The 12,482-nt window shown below is 42.2% G+C and overlaps 2 protein-coding genes and 1 long non-coding RNA gene across 12 annotated transcripts in view; 2 read left to right on the top strand and 1 right to left on the bottom strand.

Moving 5' to 3' along the window:
• LOC142941651 (uncharacterized) overlaps nt 1-10,452 on the top strand; it is a 16,087-nt gene extending 5,635 nt beyond the window's left edge. Inside the window, exons 7-8 of the mRNA XM_076083654.1 lie at nt 451-653; nt 10,171-10,452. Of these exons, the coding sequence (XP_075939769.1) occupies nt 451-653; nt 10,171-10,206 (239 nt within the window). The 3' untranslated portion in view covers nt 10,207-10,452. The remainder of the gene's footprint in view (nt 1-450; nt 654-10,170) is intronic.
• On the bottom strand, nt 630-12,467 carry LOC142941657 (uncharacterized). Its single transcript, XR_012951514.1, has 2 exons — nt 12,136-12,467; nt 630-11,864 (listed from the first exon to the last, which is right to left on the bottom strand). It is a non-coding gene; the product is annotated as an uncharacterized LOC142941657 (long non-coding RNA).
• The window catches only part of LOC142941649 (uncharacterized), a 47,961-nt gene continuing 36,284 nt past the window's right edge, over nt 806-12,482 (top strand). For 3 of the 10 annotated variants that reach the window (XR_012951508.1, XM_076083646.1, XM_076083645.1), the window contains exon 1: nt 12,246-12,482. The gene's annotated coding sequence lies outside the window, so the exon portion shown is untranslated. Of the gene's footprint in view, nt 825-12,239 lie in introns of those variants that run through there. The other 7 variants (XM_076083644.1, XM_076083653.1, XR_012951509.1 and 4 more) reach the window with 7 other exon arrangements.

Genomic DNA, 12,482 nt, shown 5'->3' with positions numbered 1-12,482 from the left:
TTCGTTGAAAGCCCGGTTCGCCTCAAACAGATGCTAAAATATGCGTTGGTGCGAGACGAGGAGGGGCGTGACAAAGCGTTGGTATTTGACGACCTGGGAACGAGAACGGGCTGCATACGTATTCCTCTGCAGTTGATGGAGACCAAAACGGAGATAAAAGTGGACTGAATATCTGATTTATATTTATCAGGCGGACAAAATCACGTCTCCAAGCGAATGCTAATGTTGCTTGGGATTTGCTGGATGTGTTAACAGACAGTTGTTCGCTGACAAGTTCACCACTCTAAAAGGTGGTTGTATCATTTAATGTTTAAAGCGTATTCTGCTGCCCCCAAGTGGCAAAAAAAATCCCCATGTTTAAGAATACAATGGCAAGAAACTTCTAAGATGTATAGGAAAGGTGTGTCACGTTGTTTCTGACTCATTTGTTTGTGCTGTCTTTGCTTACAGTTGGTAAACCAGTAATTCTGGTGGTGATGCATCACACCTTCAATCGTGAATACATTGTAGCTGAAAGCAGGAGACAGGTGTCCAACCCAAACGTCCTGCTCACTGTGGACCTCCTGTTCCACGAGCGCAACCTCCTGACCAGCAACCGCAACGACATAGCGTGGCACGAGGTCGAGACGTTTCTTGGATCTTCCTGTTCAGCGGTAACGACTATTTTTACTGATCTAATACAATCGATGCAGAGTGAGCTGATATTTGTGATAGAGATAACAGAATCGTTGCTGTGGTCCACCTCTGACATGATGCAGTTTCATTATTACTAATTCATATTACTTATTTTGTTTCTTCCTTTCAGGTTCCTCCCAGGAAATATAGTAAGTGTTACATTAACCTCATATTTCAGATCAAACAGAAGCTAAATAAATAGTTCTTAAGTTACAGTCTTTTTAGTACAAAATCCTGGATTTGTATGTTCTTGATGAGCTGCAGTGGAGGGAGAGTAACAAAGCATCACAACCTGAAGCTGAACTGCAGACAGCATGTTACAAGGAATGTGGTGTTGTGGTGAAAAGACAATTAGAAGAGTGCAGTTTGTATTGTAGTGGCCATTTGTCGACTTAATCCAATTTAAACAAACAATAATCAAACGCCACTGATGCACCGTGGTCGGTATTCTTACGCAGCCAGAAGAGAGTGGATTGTCCATGCAGGATTCCGATTTTTGTGTTTATTGAATAAAGCAAATAAACGAACAAACAAACGAACTAACAAAACTCCTGTCGTGCTGTCTCTCCTGTGATGTGATATGCTGGTAAAAACTATACGCCCACCCCGGTGCATGCTGGTCCTATCCTTCTACTCATATATATAGCAACAGGTGCCCACAGTAATTACCCAAAAAACAATATAACTAAACAAATTACTATTAAAGAGAAAAATAATCTTAATATATAAAACATCTACAATAATTAAACAATACTACTTATAAATGAAATAACAAAATACAATATCAAATAAATAGCTCCAACATTCCGGCCCCTAATTGTGCATAATATCACAATTATTATTCTCAAACGAGCTATTCCTACAATAAACATGACCTAAAGTTAATCTTCTTCTTGACACCTACAACAAACAAGAAGAGAAAGATTAGAGAGAGAAAACATCAGTCCATGATGTTTAGTCTGCTGCTTCCAATAGCAGACAGAGCTTCGTCACCGGCCTCTCCAGAATGCTGGTCCTGGTTTGAAGTCGCACAGACCGCACCAGCCCCTTTGTATCTGGTCTTGCATCCAAAACTTTCCCCATTATCCAAGATCCTCTTGGAGCTGTGGTGTCCGCAACAAGGACAATGTCTCCAGCAGTGAGGCTTCTTCTTGGCCTTGTCCATTTTTGTCTCTCTTGCAACATAGGTAGGTACTCGGAGATCCATCTCTTCCAAAAGAGTTCAGCCATGTACTGTATTTGCTTCCACCTTTTCCTGCTGTATAGATCACTTTGATCGAATAGTCCTGGTGGCATGATTGGTTTGCCCTTTAACATTAGAATGTGGTTTGGTGTGAGAGCTTCGAGGTCATCTGGGTCATCTGAGACTTTTGTGATGAGTCTGTCATTTAGAATTGCTTCAACCTCACAGAAAATAGTCTGGAGTCCTTCATCGTCCAGAATTTGCTGTTGAAGCACTGAGGTGAGAACACCTTTCACGGAACGAATCAGGCGCTCCCAGATGCCGCCTTGATGGGAAGCTGCTGGTGTGTTAAAGTTCCATTTTATGCCATCCTGGACCAAAGCCCTTTGAATTTTGCCATGATTCAAAACAGCCAGACTTTCCTTCAGCTCTCGGTTGGCTCCAACAAAGTTTTTGCCATTATCAGATCTGATAGTGGAGACTGCACCTCGTCTACAGATGAACCTTCGTACTGCATTTATACAGGAGTCTGTGTCCAGTGTATATGCCACTTCCAAGTGCACGGCACGACTGGTAAGACAGGTGAAAAGCACTCCATATCTCTTCAGAAGACTTCTACCTCTTTTAACATTGATGGGTCCAAAATAGTCAACTCCAACATTTGTAAAAGGAGCTTTATCAGGCAGCACTCTCTCCTCCGGCAAGTCTGCCATCTTCTGTTCACCAAGCTTTCCTCTGTTGCGTCTACAAACAACACAATCAGATATGACTTTCCTGGCAGCAGAGTTTGCATTAATGATCCAGTACTTTTGCCGTGACCTTGACAGCATGTGATTTCTTCCAGCATGTCCCAGCTGATGATGGATATGGCGCAAAATCAGCGTGGATACATGCAGGTCTTTGGACAAAATGACTGGATGTTTGAATTCTGCTGGCAGTGCTGCTTTACTTAGCCGACCACCAACTCTGAGGATTTCATCATCCATTACTGGGTCCAGTTTGTACAGCGGACTTTCTTTGGGGACGTTTTTAAAGCATCCTTTCAGTGAGGCAATTTCAGCTTTGAACTTGTGTCGTTGTACATATTGAATGATTGACTGCTCTGCCTTAGCAAGATCTTCAGGTGTTAGGCTTTGTCCTTTGAGTGTGGCTGTAAAGCTTTGAACTTTTCTTTCCACTTCATGCTCCTGATTCTTCAGATTATCTTTCCTGATGCCTGCAGAAGCACAAAACTCCTTTCTCTTCTGTCCCAATAACAGGAGAAGTTCCTTGACCTTCAGAAACCAAGCGACAGATGTTTTTAGTCTAGTCCAAGATGAAAAATAGTAGATCAGGTGGTTGGTGGCATTTTCCAAATCCTTGATGATAGCATTTACCATTAAGTCCCTTTTGACCTCTGGGTCATCTGCAGAAATCACATCAAGCTTCACATCCAGTTTAGGCCACTCCTTCTTTGAATGATAGAGAAACTCAGGTCCATTTATCCATCTCCTGCTTTTCAGGAAATCCTCAGCTCTCATTCCTCTTGATGCTTCATCTGCTGGATTCTCCTTGGAACCCACATATCTCCACTGATCCACATCTGCTGCTTCTCTGATGAAAGAGGTTCTGTTTGCCACAAAAGTGTGGAATCGTCTGGTTTCACTAGAGATATACTTAAGGACTGTTGTGCTGTCCGTCCAGAAGACCGACTTCTCCAGCTTGAGTTGCAACTCTTTCCGAAGCATTTTATCCACACGAACAGCAAGAACTGCGGCTGTAAGTTCCAGTCGAGGAATTGTGGTCTGCTTTAGTGGAGCAACTCTGGCCTTTCCCAAGAGAAATGCAACATGTACTTTATCATCAGTTTCCAATCTCACATAAGACACAGTTCCATAGCCAACTTGACTGGCATCCGAAAAATGGTGAAGTTGTGCTGTAGCAGGTTCTCCAAAGTCTCTGGGTTTAATACAGCGGTCCACTTTGAACTCAGACATCCTTTTCAGGTCCTCAAGCCAATTCGACCATTGTTCAGAGAAAGAGTGGGGAATAGCATCATCCCACCCCAGGTTTCTCCTACAAAGCTCCTGCAGTAACAGCTTGGCTGGCATACTGAATGGGGCTAGAAATCCCAAAGGGTCATAAAGTGAGCTGACCACTGACAAAATGCCTCTTCTGGTGTTTGGCTGTTCTTGTAATGATGTCCTGAACTTGAACTTGTCAGTTTCAATGCACCACTCTAGTCCTAGTGCTCGCTCCATTGGAAGTTGGTCTGTATCCAAATCCAGTTCCACCATTTCTTTTGGTCTTTTGTCCTCAGCGATTGACAGCAGCACTGTGCGGCTGTTGCTGATCCATCTTGAAAGATTGAATCCTCCTTTATGACAGAGAGCATTCAAATCTTTGATCATTTGCAGTGCCTCCTCCTCTGACGCCATGGATTTCAGGCAGTCATCCACATAAAAATTATGTCTGACTGTATTTGTCACTTCTGGAGGGAAATGTTGGACATTATCATCTGCAGTTCTCCTCAAAGCATAATTTGCACAACTTGGTGAGGATACAGCTCCGAACAGATGTACTTTCATCCGATACTCCAGTGGAGACTGTGCAGTGTCACCATCAGACCACCAGAGGAAGCGGAGAAAGTTGATGTGCTTTTCTGAGACATGAACTTGATGAAACATGGCTTGGATGTCGGCCATTACTGCAACGGGCTCTTGCCTAAATCGGACGAGGACTCCAATAAGAGTGTTAGTAAGATCAGGTCCCTGCAAGAGCTGGCAGTTCAGTGATGTCCCTTTAAAAGTTGCTCCACAATCAAAAACAACTCTGAGTTTGCCTTTTCTGGGATGATAGACTCCATGATGAGGGATATACCACACCTCTCCATCACTTTGTTCGAGTTGATCAGCAGGTACCATCTCGGCATATCCTCGAGTTATCATGTTGTTTAGGAATGCGGTGTATTCCTCCTTAAATGGAACATTCTTGACAAATTTTCTTTTCAGGCTTCGGAGGCGCTGTTCTGCAACACAGCGATTGTTAGGCAAGACAGAATTTTCCTGTCTGAAAGGTAAGTCAATACAGTAATGGTCTCCAGTTAATACTGTTGTGTTGCTCATAACATTCATGAACTTGATGTCTTCTCTGGACATTTCAATCTGCTCCTCTGATCTCTCATTAAAGTCATGGTTATACTGTTTAACCAGCATTCCTTGCAGATGTTCCACAGATATTCGGTTGGCTGTTACAGCAGGGCAGCCACTCTTACTCCTACTGCTTCCGCCGCGAAGTGGACCATTAATGACCCAACCAACTCTGGTTCTGACCGCATAAGGTCCTTCATCCTGGCTGTTTATCAGCTCCCAAGGCTCCATCACTTTTGGAGCATCAGTTCCAATTAGTAGCTCAACACTTGCGTCAATGTCGTGGAGCTTAACATCCTTGAGATAAGACCATTGATCAAGATCCTCCTCTCGTGGAACGTTGAGTATAGAAACAGGCATGCTCTTTTGAGTTAGAACATCAGGTAACTCAATGAAATCATTTGTGCTCATACCAGACACTTCAAGACCTGACAGAATATGTGCATTTACAATCTTCTTTTGACTCATTGTTCTCAGCAGAATACTGGTCTTTTTACCCTTCAAGTTCAGTTTTCTTGCCAAGTTCTCTGTACAGAATGTGCCGGAACTCCCTGGATCCAAGAAGGCATATGTCTGCACCGTTTTGTTACCCCTCTGGCTCTTGACTTTGACAGCGACAATAGAAAAGATGGAATTATCTTCATAACCAGCCTCAATATGGCCGCAGGTCTGAGTCATGGTGGTTGAGACACTTGGAGGGCTCACAGACTGTTGGGCTTGTTGAAAGGTTGTTCTTTTATCTTGCCACTCTATGTGAAGGACTCCTGGGTGCTTTTGGTGACACACATTGCAATCCAAGCGACTCCTGCAGTCTTTGCTTGTGTGGCCTACTTTCAGGCAACCAAAACAAATACCCTGTTCCTTGATAAAGTTGATTTTATCACGATGTCCTTTCACTTTAAACTGTGAGCATTTATCCAATGTGTGACAACTTTGTGTACAAAACAGACAGTTGTTAGAGGAAGACTTAGTCTTGTTTCCTGTGTACTGAGTGATGACTCCTTTTACTGCAGTAACGTTGGTGGCAAAGCTGCTTCCTTTTTTCCTTTGCTTCAAGTGACTAACGTTGGGGACCTTCAAGTTGGTAGGTTGAGAGTCCTGAATGTTGCCAAAAAGTGGATCTGAGGCAATTCTGACTTGTTTTTCAATGAAAGCAACAAGATCCTTAAACAGTGCTCTCTGGCCACTTCGCTCTTGCAGATCACAAGCAACATTTCTCCACCGTTCCCTTAATTTATAAGGAAGTTTCAAGATGGTGCTCCTCATATTAGATGGTAGGTCCAGTTCCTTCATATGCATCATTTGCTCTGTTAGATTTGAGCATCCTCGCAGAAACAGGGAAAATGATTGCAATGCTTTAATATCTTCACTTTTAACAGGTGTCCAGTTGAGAATCTTTTCCATATACGTAGATGCAATTTTGTATTCGTTTCCAAAGTGCTCTGCTAGAAGATTTTTGGCTCGGTGGTATCCCTGATCTGAAGGTAGATGTTGACAACTGCACACCAAGTCTCTTGGCTGCCCCCTGGTGTATTGTTCGAGAAAGTGTAAACAGTCACTCCAATTAGTTGTCTTCTCCTCCACTCCATTCTCAAAAGCTCTGATGAAAGACCTGTACTGAAGAGGGTCTCCATCAAACACAGGAATATTTCTTACAGGAAGGACAGAGCACAGATTTTGCTGGACCAGCAGAGCAGCGATGTCATTTTGTCTTTGCATCACATTTACAATGTCATTCTGATGGGGTTGAGGTTGCACAAGTCCTGCTTGATTTTCATTCACAGTTTGTGTTGCTTGAACTGGAGCATCAGTCTTTAATAGCATCTCATCAATTTGTGTGTTTGACCTTTGTTTAGGCCTAACAACTTGTGGTTGTGTTATGGGATCAGACACAGAAATAGCATCCACTTTAACAGGAACAAAGGTGTAGGCATGGGGATTCAATTGTCTTGCTTCTTTGGATTTGTTCCTTTCAAAATAAGAGTTCATTCCGTCCGAACATTTTGAGCCACGCTGGGATGAGTTGATTTCCAAGACATGAAGCTTTGCATTTGTAGCTGCCAATTCCGTTTCAAGTTCCAATTGTTCTTTTTCTTTCTTCAACTTTTCCTCTTGAGCTTCTATTAAATGTTTCCTTTTTAGAGCAGCAACACGCTCCGTCAGTGCTGCCTTGTCGGCCTCAGCTCTAATGCGTGCAGATGATGTTGATGAAATCCGTGATAGCTGGGAATGTGTCTTTACAGATGTCCTCTTTACACTTGACACATTAGAAGCACTATCTTAAGGGTTTATTTCATCTGCAACACTTTGGTCGTCGAGAGAGTCTTTATTTGGCTGCACATATGGGTGACCCATTTCAGACAGCCAGCATTTTACCTTTTCAGTGAAGTCACAGAACATTGTCATTTTTTCTTTGAAGTACTGATTTTGCCTTGTAACTTCATCTTGAGGTAAAGGTAAGCTCACAAAAGATGTATGCATGTCATTTGCATCTTGGTAACACTTGATGAACGTAGAAAGCTCAGCATTCACTGAATTTACATTTTCATTGGAAGTCATTAATGCACTTCTGTTTCTCAAACACTTTTTGGCTTGTTTGCATTTTGCAGTCCTTTTTTGCTGGTACATTTCCGTGTAGAACTCAAAGCCTTTAGAAGTCATTTTAATGTCTCTTCTTGCTGAAGGCGTTTCAACATCCTTCGACTGAACGTCAGACATTTTGAACACTTCTTCCAAACTGCTTGTCGCACATCAATCAAATCCGTCGGACGTGAATGCAGGTAAAGTGCAGCAAAAAACAGCAACGGTGCTAACAGGCCGATCAGGTCCAATTCACCACACACACACTGAAGTCGGGTTTTTTAATGAATGAAAGCCGCCGATAGTGGTGCGCGGGTGTTGCGCAATGTTCATTTGTAGCGATTCAACGCAGTCAGGTTTAAACATCCAGAAGCATGTACATCACTGTGAATACGGACTTTTAAACTCCACTCGTTTCACCGTCTTCCTATACGGCAGTCGTATCACGTACCCGTTTCTTCTGAGATGTTTCAGCGCTTTGTTGATCCGCTCCAAAGCAGTTGTCCCGCTGACGTTGAATCCAAGAGTGATGAATGAAACAATCCTCTTTGATCATCCATACGAAATCCAAAACGATCCAATGTCCAACGATGAGGGATCGGTCCTTTGAGTCCAAGGGCGTAGTTTTTACTTTGAGTCCAAGGGCGTAGTTTTTACTTTATGTAGTGGCCATTTGTCGACTTAATCCAATTTAAACAAACAATAATCAAACGCCACTGATGCACCGTGGTCGGTATTCTTACGCAGCCAGAAGAGAGTGGATTGTCCATGCAGGATTCCGATTTTTGTGTTTATTGAATAAAGCAAATAAACGAACAAACAAACGAACTAACAAAACTCCTGTCGTGCTGTCTCTCCTGTGATGTGATATGCTGGTAAAAACTATACGCCCACCCCGGTGCATGCTGGTCCTATCCTTCTACTCATATATATAGCAACAGGTGCCCACAGTAATTACCCAAAAAACAATATAACTAAACAAATTACTATTAAAGAGAAAAATAATCTTAATATATAAAACATCTACAATAATTAAACAATACTACTTATAAATGAAATAACAAAATACAATATCAAATAAATAGCTCCAACATGTATAATTCAGTCTTCTATTTATGGAAATGTGGTCTTATTTCATAGTTGTGGCCATCATTCGTATCAGAATAAACTAAATTTGACTCCTATACAGAGACGTAGAACGAGCATCATATGCTTATGTGCATTATTACTTCTCTCTTGATTTATTACCTCACTAAACATTGTAAACATGAGTTTATGGTCTCAATCTCTAGTTTCAAGTCTTCTTCAATAAGCATGATGTTCATTTAGTACATTATGGTCCATTTAGAGTCAAATAGCAGGGTATGCTTTAGGGCGGGGCTACTGTGATTGACAGGTCTCTATCACGACCTCGTCCAGTCTGGGAGTTGTCCGTGTTTCCGTCTTAAAAGCTTTAACCCAGGGGTCTCAAACTCCCGGCCCACGGGCCAAGTCCGGCCCGCCACGTCATTTTATGTGGCCCGCGAATCCGCCAGCAAAATAAAAAAAATAAAAAAAATGTAAAGTTAGACTTGATAATAGAAATATCCCCATAGTCGAAATTATGAGATAGAAAGTCATAAATATGATAGAAAGTCATAATTCTGAGATAGAAAGTCATAATGATGAGATACTTAAACACACAGTCACAGAAGCAGCTCTTTGGCTGGTTACTGTACATTTGACATATAAATGTATTGTGAGTACATTGAAGACTACTTCAAACGTGGCTTTAAAACACATGACATACTTCACGTGGGATTGTGCAAACGCACCCTTGAAAGGATTTTAAGCATTGAACAAAGTTATTGTAGTGACTTGTGTTTGATATTTGTCTTTGCTATTTTCTTTAATAGTTTGATCTTTGATAGAGTAATGTGGGTTTCTTAACCCTAAATTAAAAGGATTTAAGTTATAACAGAAATGTGCTTAAATATATTTTTACATTTATATAACTGCATGTACAATATGTTTACACTTGAATAAACAACAATCAAATGCAGAGAGTTAGTTAACAATATGTTAGGAGTAGTTACATTTACACAGTCTTACACTTACAACCGGCCCTTTGAGGGCGACCGTGATGCTGATGTGGCCCAGAGTGAAAATGAGTTTGAGACCCCTGCTTTAACCCTTTCACTGTGTGTTTTCAGTTCATGCAACTTAATTGTAACATTCTGTTCACCCAAAAATGTCTTAATCAGCGTTCAGTTGTACTGAACTCTCGTGTCACTTCTGGTTACAAAAAAACAAGATGGCGTCAGCCAAAAATGCCGAACTGGAGGCTTCAAAGCCAAAGTCCACAAACCAATAGGTGATGTCATGGTGACCTGGTCCACTATACAGTCCACCACTTCAGTTTGGAGGGCTATTTCCTGGTTGAAATCATACAGTGAGGGATTTTGAGTACGGTCACATTTGTTTCCCCTCTGAATAAGTTGCTAAGATGACTGGGTTGACCCGGAGATTGCTTTGAATGTGTTTGATCTTGAGATGCACCGATACTGATATCGGTAATTGAGGTGTAAATGACACCGGATGACACATTGTTTTTCTTTATTTCAGGATATTTGGCAGCTGCTGGTGTGGCACTGGCGCTGATCATTGTCATCATTGTTGAAGTGAAGAAGAAGAAAGTCTGAGAGGGCTGCCTCTAACACGCACGACATGATTTTGTTTCAGTATTGTGTTAATATTAAGATAAAGGCATTGGCAAAAAGGACAAAACATTCATTAAAATAATGCTTGCTGCTGCTTTGTGCTATTAAAGATAAAGATTATATGTTGTTCCTTCATAAAGAATGAATACAAATATATCCATCAAAGTGATTAAATCATGTTATTGTGGATTGTCTCTGTACGTTTGTCGCATCTCTGATATGGATTCTTATCAAAACTTAGGTAAAGGTCTTATAATAAGTAGATTTAAGTGGTTGGTCATACGACCTTGTTCATTTGAAGCATACAGCGACTCTAACTTTGTGTTCACTTTGCACTTTTACTGATTGTTTACTTAATGGAGGGCTAACATGGAGGAAGGCCCCGATCCGGGAGTTAAACAAACTCTTTAGACAAAACAACAACCGACAAACACACAAAGCGTTGACAGCGTCTCGATATGAAGGACGCGCACCGGCAGTATTCGCTACACCAGGGGCCACCAACCTTTTTTAAACTGAGAGCTACTTCAAGGGCACCGAGTAGTACGAAGGGCTACTTATTTGATACAAACTTCCTGAATAACAAAGTTGGACAGATCACCATTTAATAATAATAATATATGTGAAGAGACTGTTTGATCACATGTCAGTTAATTATTCCTCACAATAATTATTTATAATGATTTCCACAAGAATGATGGTATAGCTACACATACATATTTAAACATGCAACTTTTATTTCTGTTAATCTGTTTCAACATTTGAAAGTCAGAGGTATCACATCTCTGATATTTTTGTATCATCACATGATCAAAGCCGGTTACTTTTTGCACATAGCGCCTGCTGGTGAAGGATCCAGTGGTAATGTAGAAATTTTGCGAAGTCTGGGTCACCTTTGCATTGCGCAATGAAGCCTGCATGCCGGCCCGTCATCGCGGGAGCCCCGTCTGTTGTCACCGACACCAGCTTTTCCAATGGTACCTTTGTCTCCACGAAGAAACTAGTAAAAAGTCTCGTCTATAGCCGAGCGTCTTCGGGCGCCAACGTTCAAACCTCTAGTCTGGGCCTTTTCGGTCGGATTGCGTTGCCTCGCCTCTACCAACGCCACCCCTGTGTTGTTGCCCCGCGGCCTGTTCCGAGGACTTACGGACCTGACGACGGGGTGCGCTCGCGGCGCGCGTCTGGCTCCAACGGGAAGCGCCCGCCATTCGGAACCTGAAAACCTAGTGCGGCGGCCTCGTCCTGGCTGTCCGCCGTGCGCCTCCAGGTACCCAACTCTCTTATGACAAGAAATATTGTCATTTTAAAATCTACACTAATGCAAGCGTTTTTGATTAAAAAAGAACAGCAACTACAATTTTAGACGGAGCTCCAATGGTGACTAGTGCTATTTTTAGAACATGTCTCGCGGGCGACTCACGTGGTCCCTGCGGGTGACAGGGTGCCCGCGGGCACCGTTGGCTACCTCTGCGCTACACTGTATCTGGATGTTGTTCGGAGGAACGCCCTCCTGCTGGAGGGAACAAATAAGACCCGCATCTGCTGCTGCGTTCACGGGTTGTCGGAAATACCGGGATTTTCCATGATCACAATCATCTTCTATGTGTACACAAAACTACACGTTCAAGGAATTTCACTTTAATGCCTCCTTTACATGTCATCAAAATGTTATCAATGCTTTACTGCCTTGCTAAGATTATGTAGCTGATAGAAATCTTGAAATAAGCTGCTAAAGTTGCATAAATAAAGAGTGAGTAGAAGTTAAGTTGCAACAGATTGAGTCCGTGAACACTTAAAGGCATGTTTACTCCACAGACATCCTTGTTAAAGCTGTCTGTAATATCACATCAACAGTGTGCATGTAACGCACCAGCAGCTCTGCAGTTCCTCCTTCCTCCTCTGTTACTGCTGAACACACTGACACACAGCTGCACTTCTCCTCTCTGCACTCATTCTGTCTGCGTGCTCGTCTCAGCGAAAGTGAAAGTGTTCCACCGACCGAGAGGGTGTGTCCGTGTACGTGTTGGTAGCTGTTATTATTTCCTGTCCGGTTTGAGACCGACATGCCAGAAGTATTATCAACAAATTACCAGGCTCTTTCGGAAGTAACTATAAGTTATAAAGTATCTTGTAAAAGTTTAATATATATTCCGTGCGAGGCTGTGAACTGCTGAATCTCAACCATGTATCGGAGCCATCAGATTATAGGCCTCTGAG

Source organism: Anarhichas minor, unplaced genomic scaffold (assembly GCF_050575085.1).
Source record: "Anarhichas minor isolate MPS153535 unplaced genomic scaffold, ASM5057508v1 ptg000136l, whole genome shotgun sequence".
NCBI lineage: Eukaryota > Metazoa > Chordata > Actinopteri > Perciformes > Anarhichadidae > Anarhichas > Anarhichas minor.
Note: the sequence above shows the minus strand (reverse complement) of the source record. Positions and strands in the feature narration are given on the sequence as shown.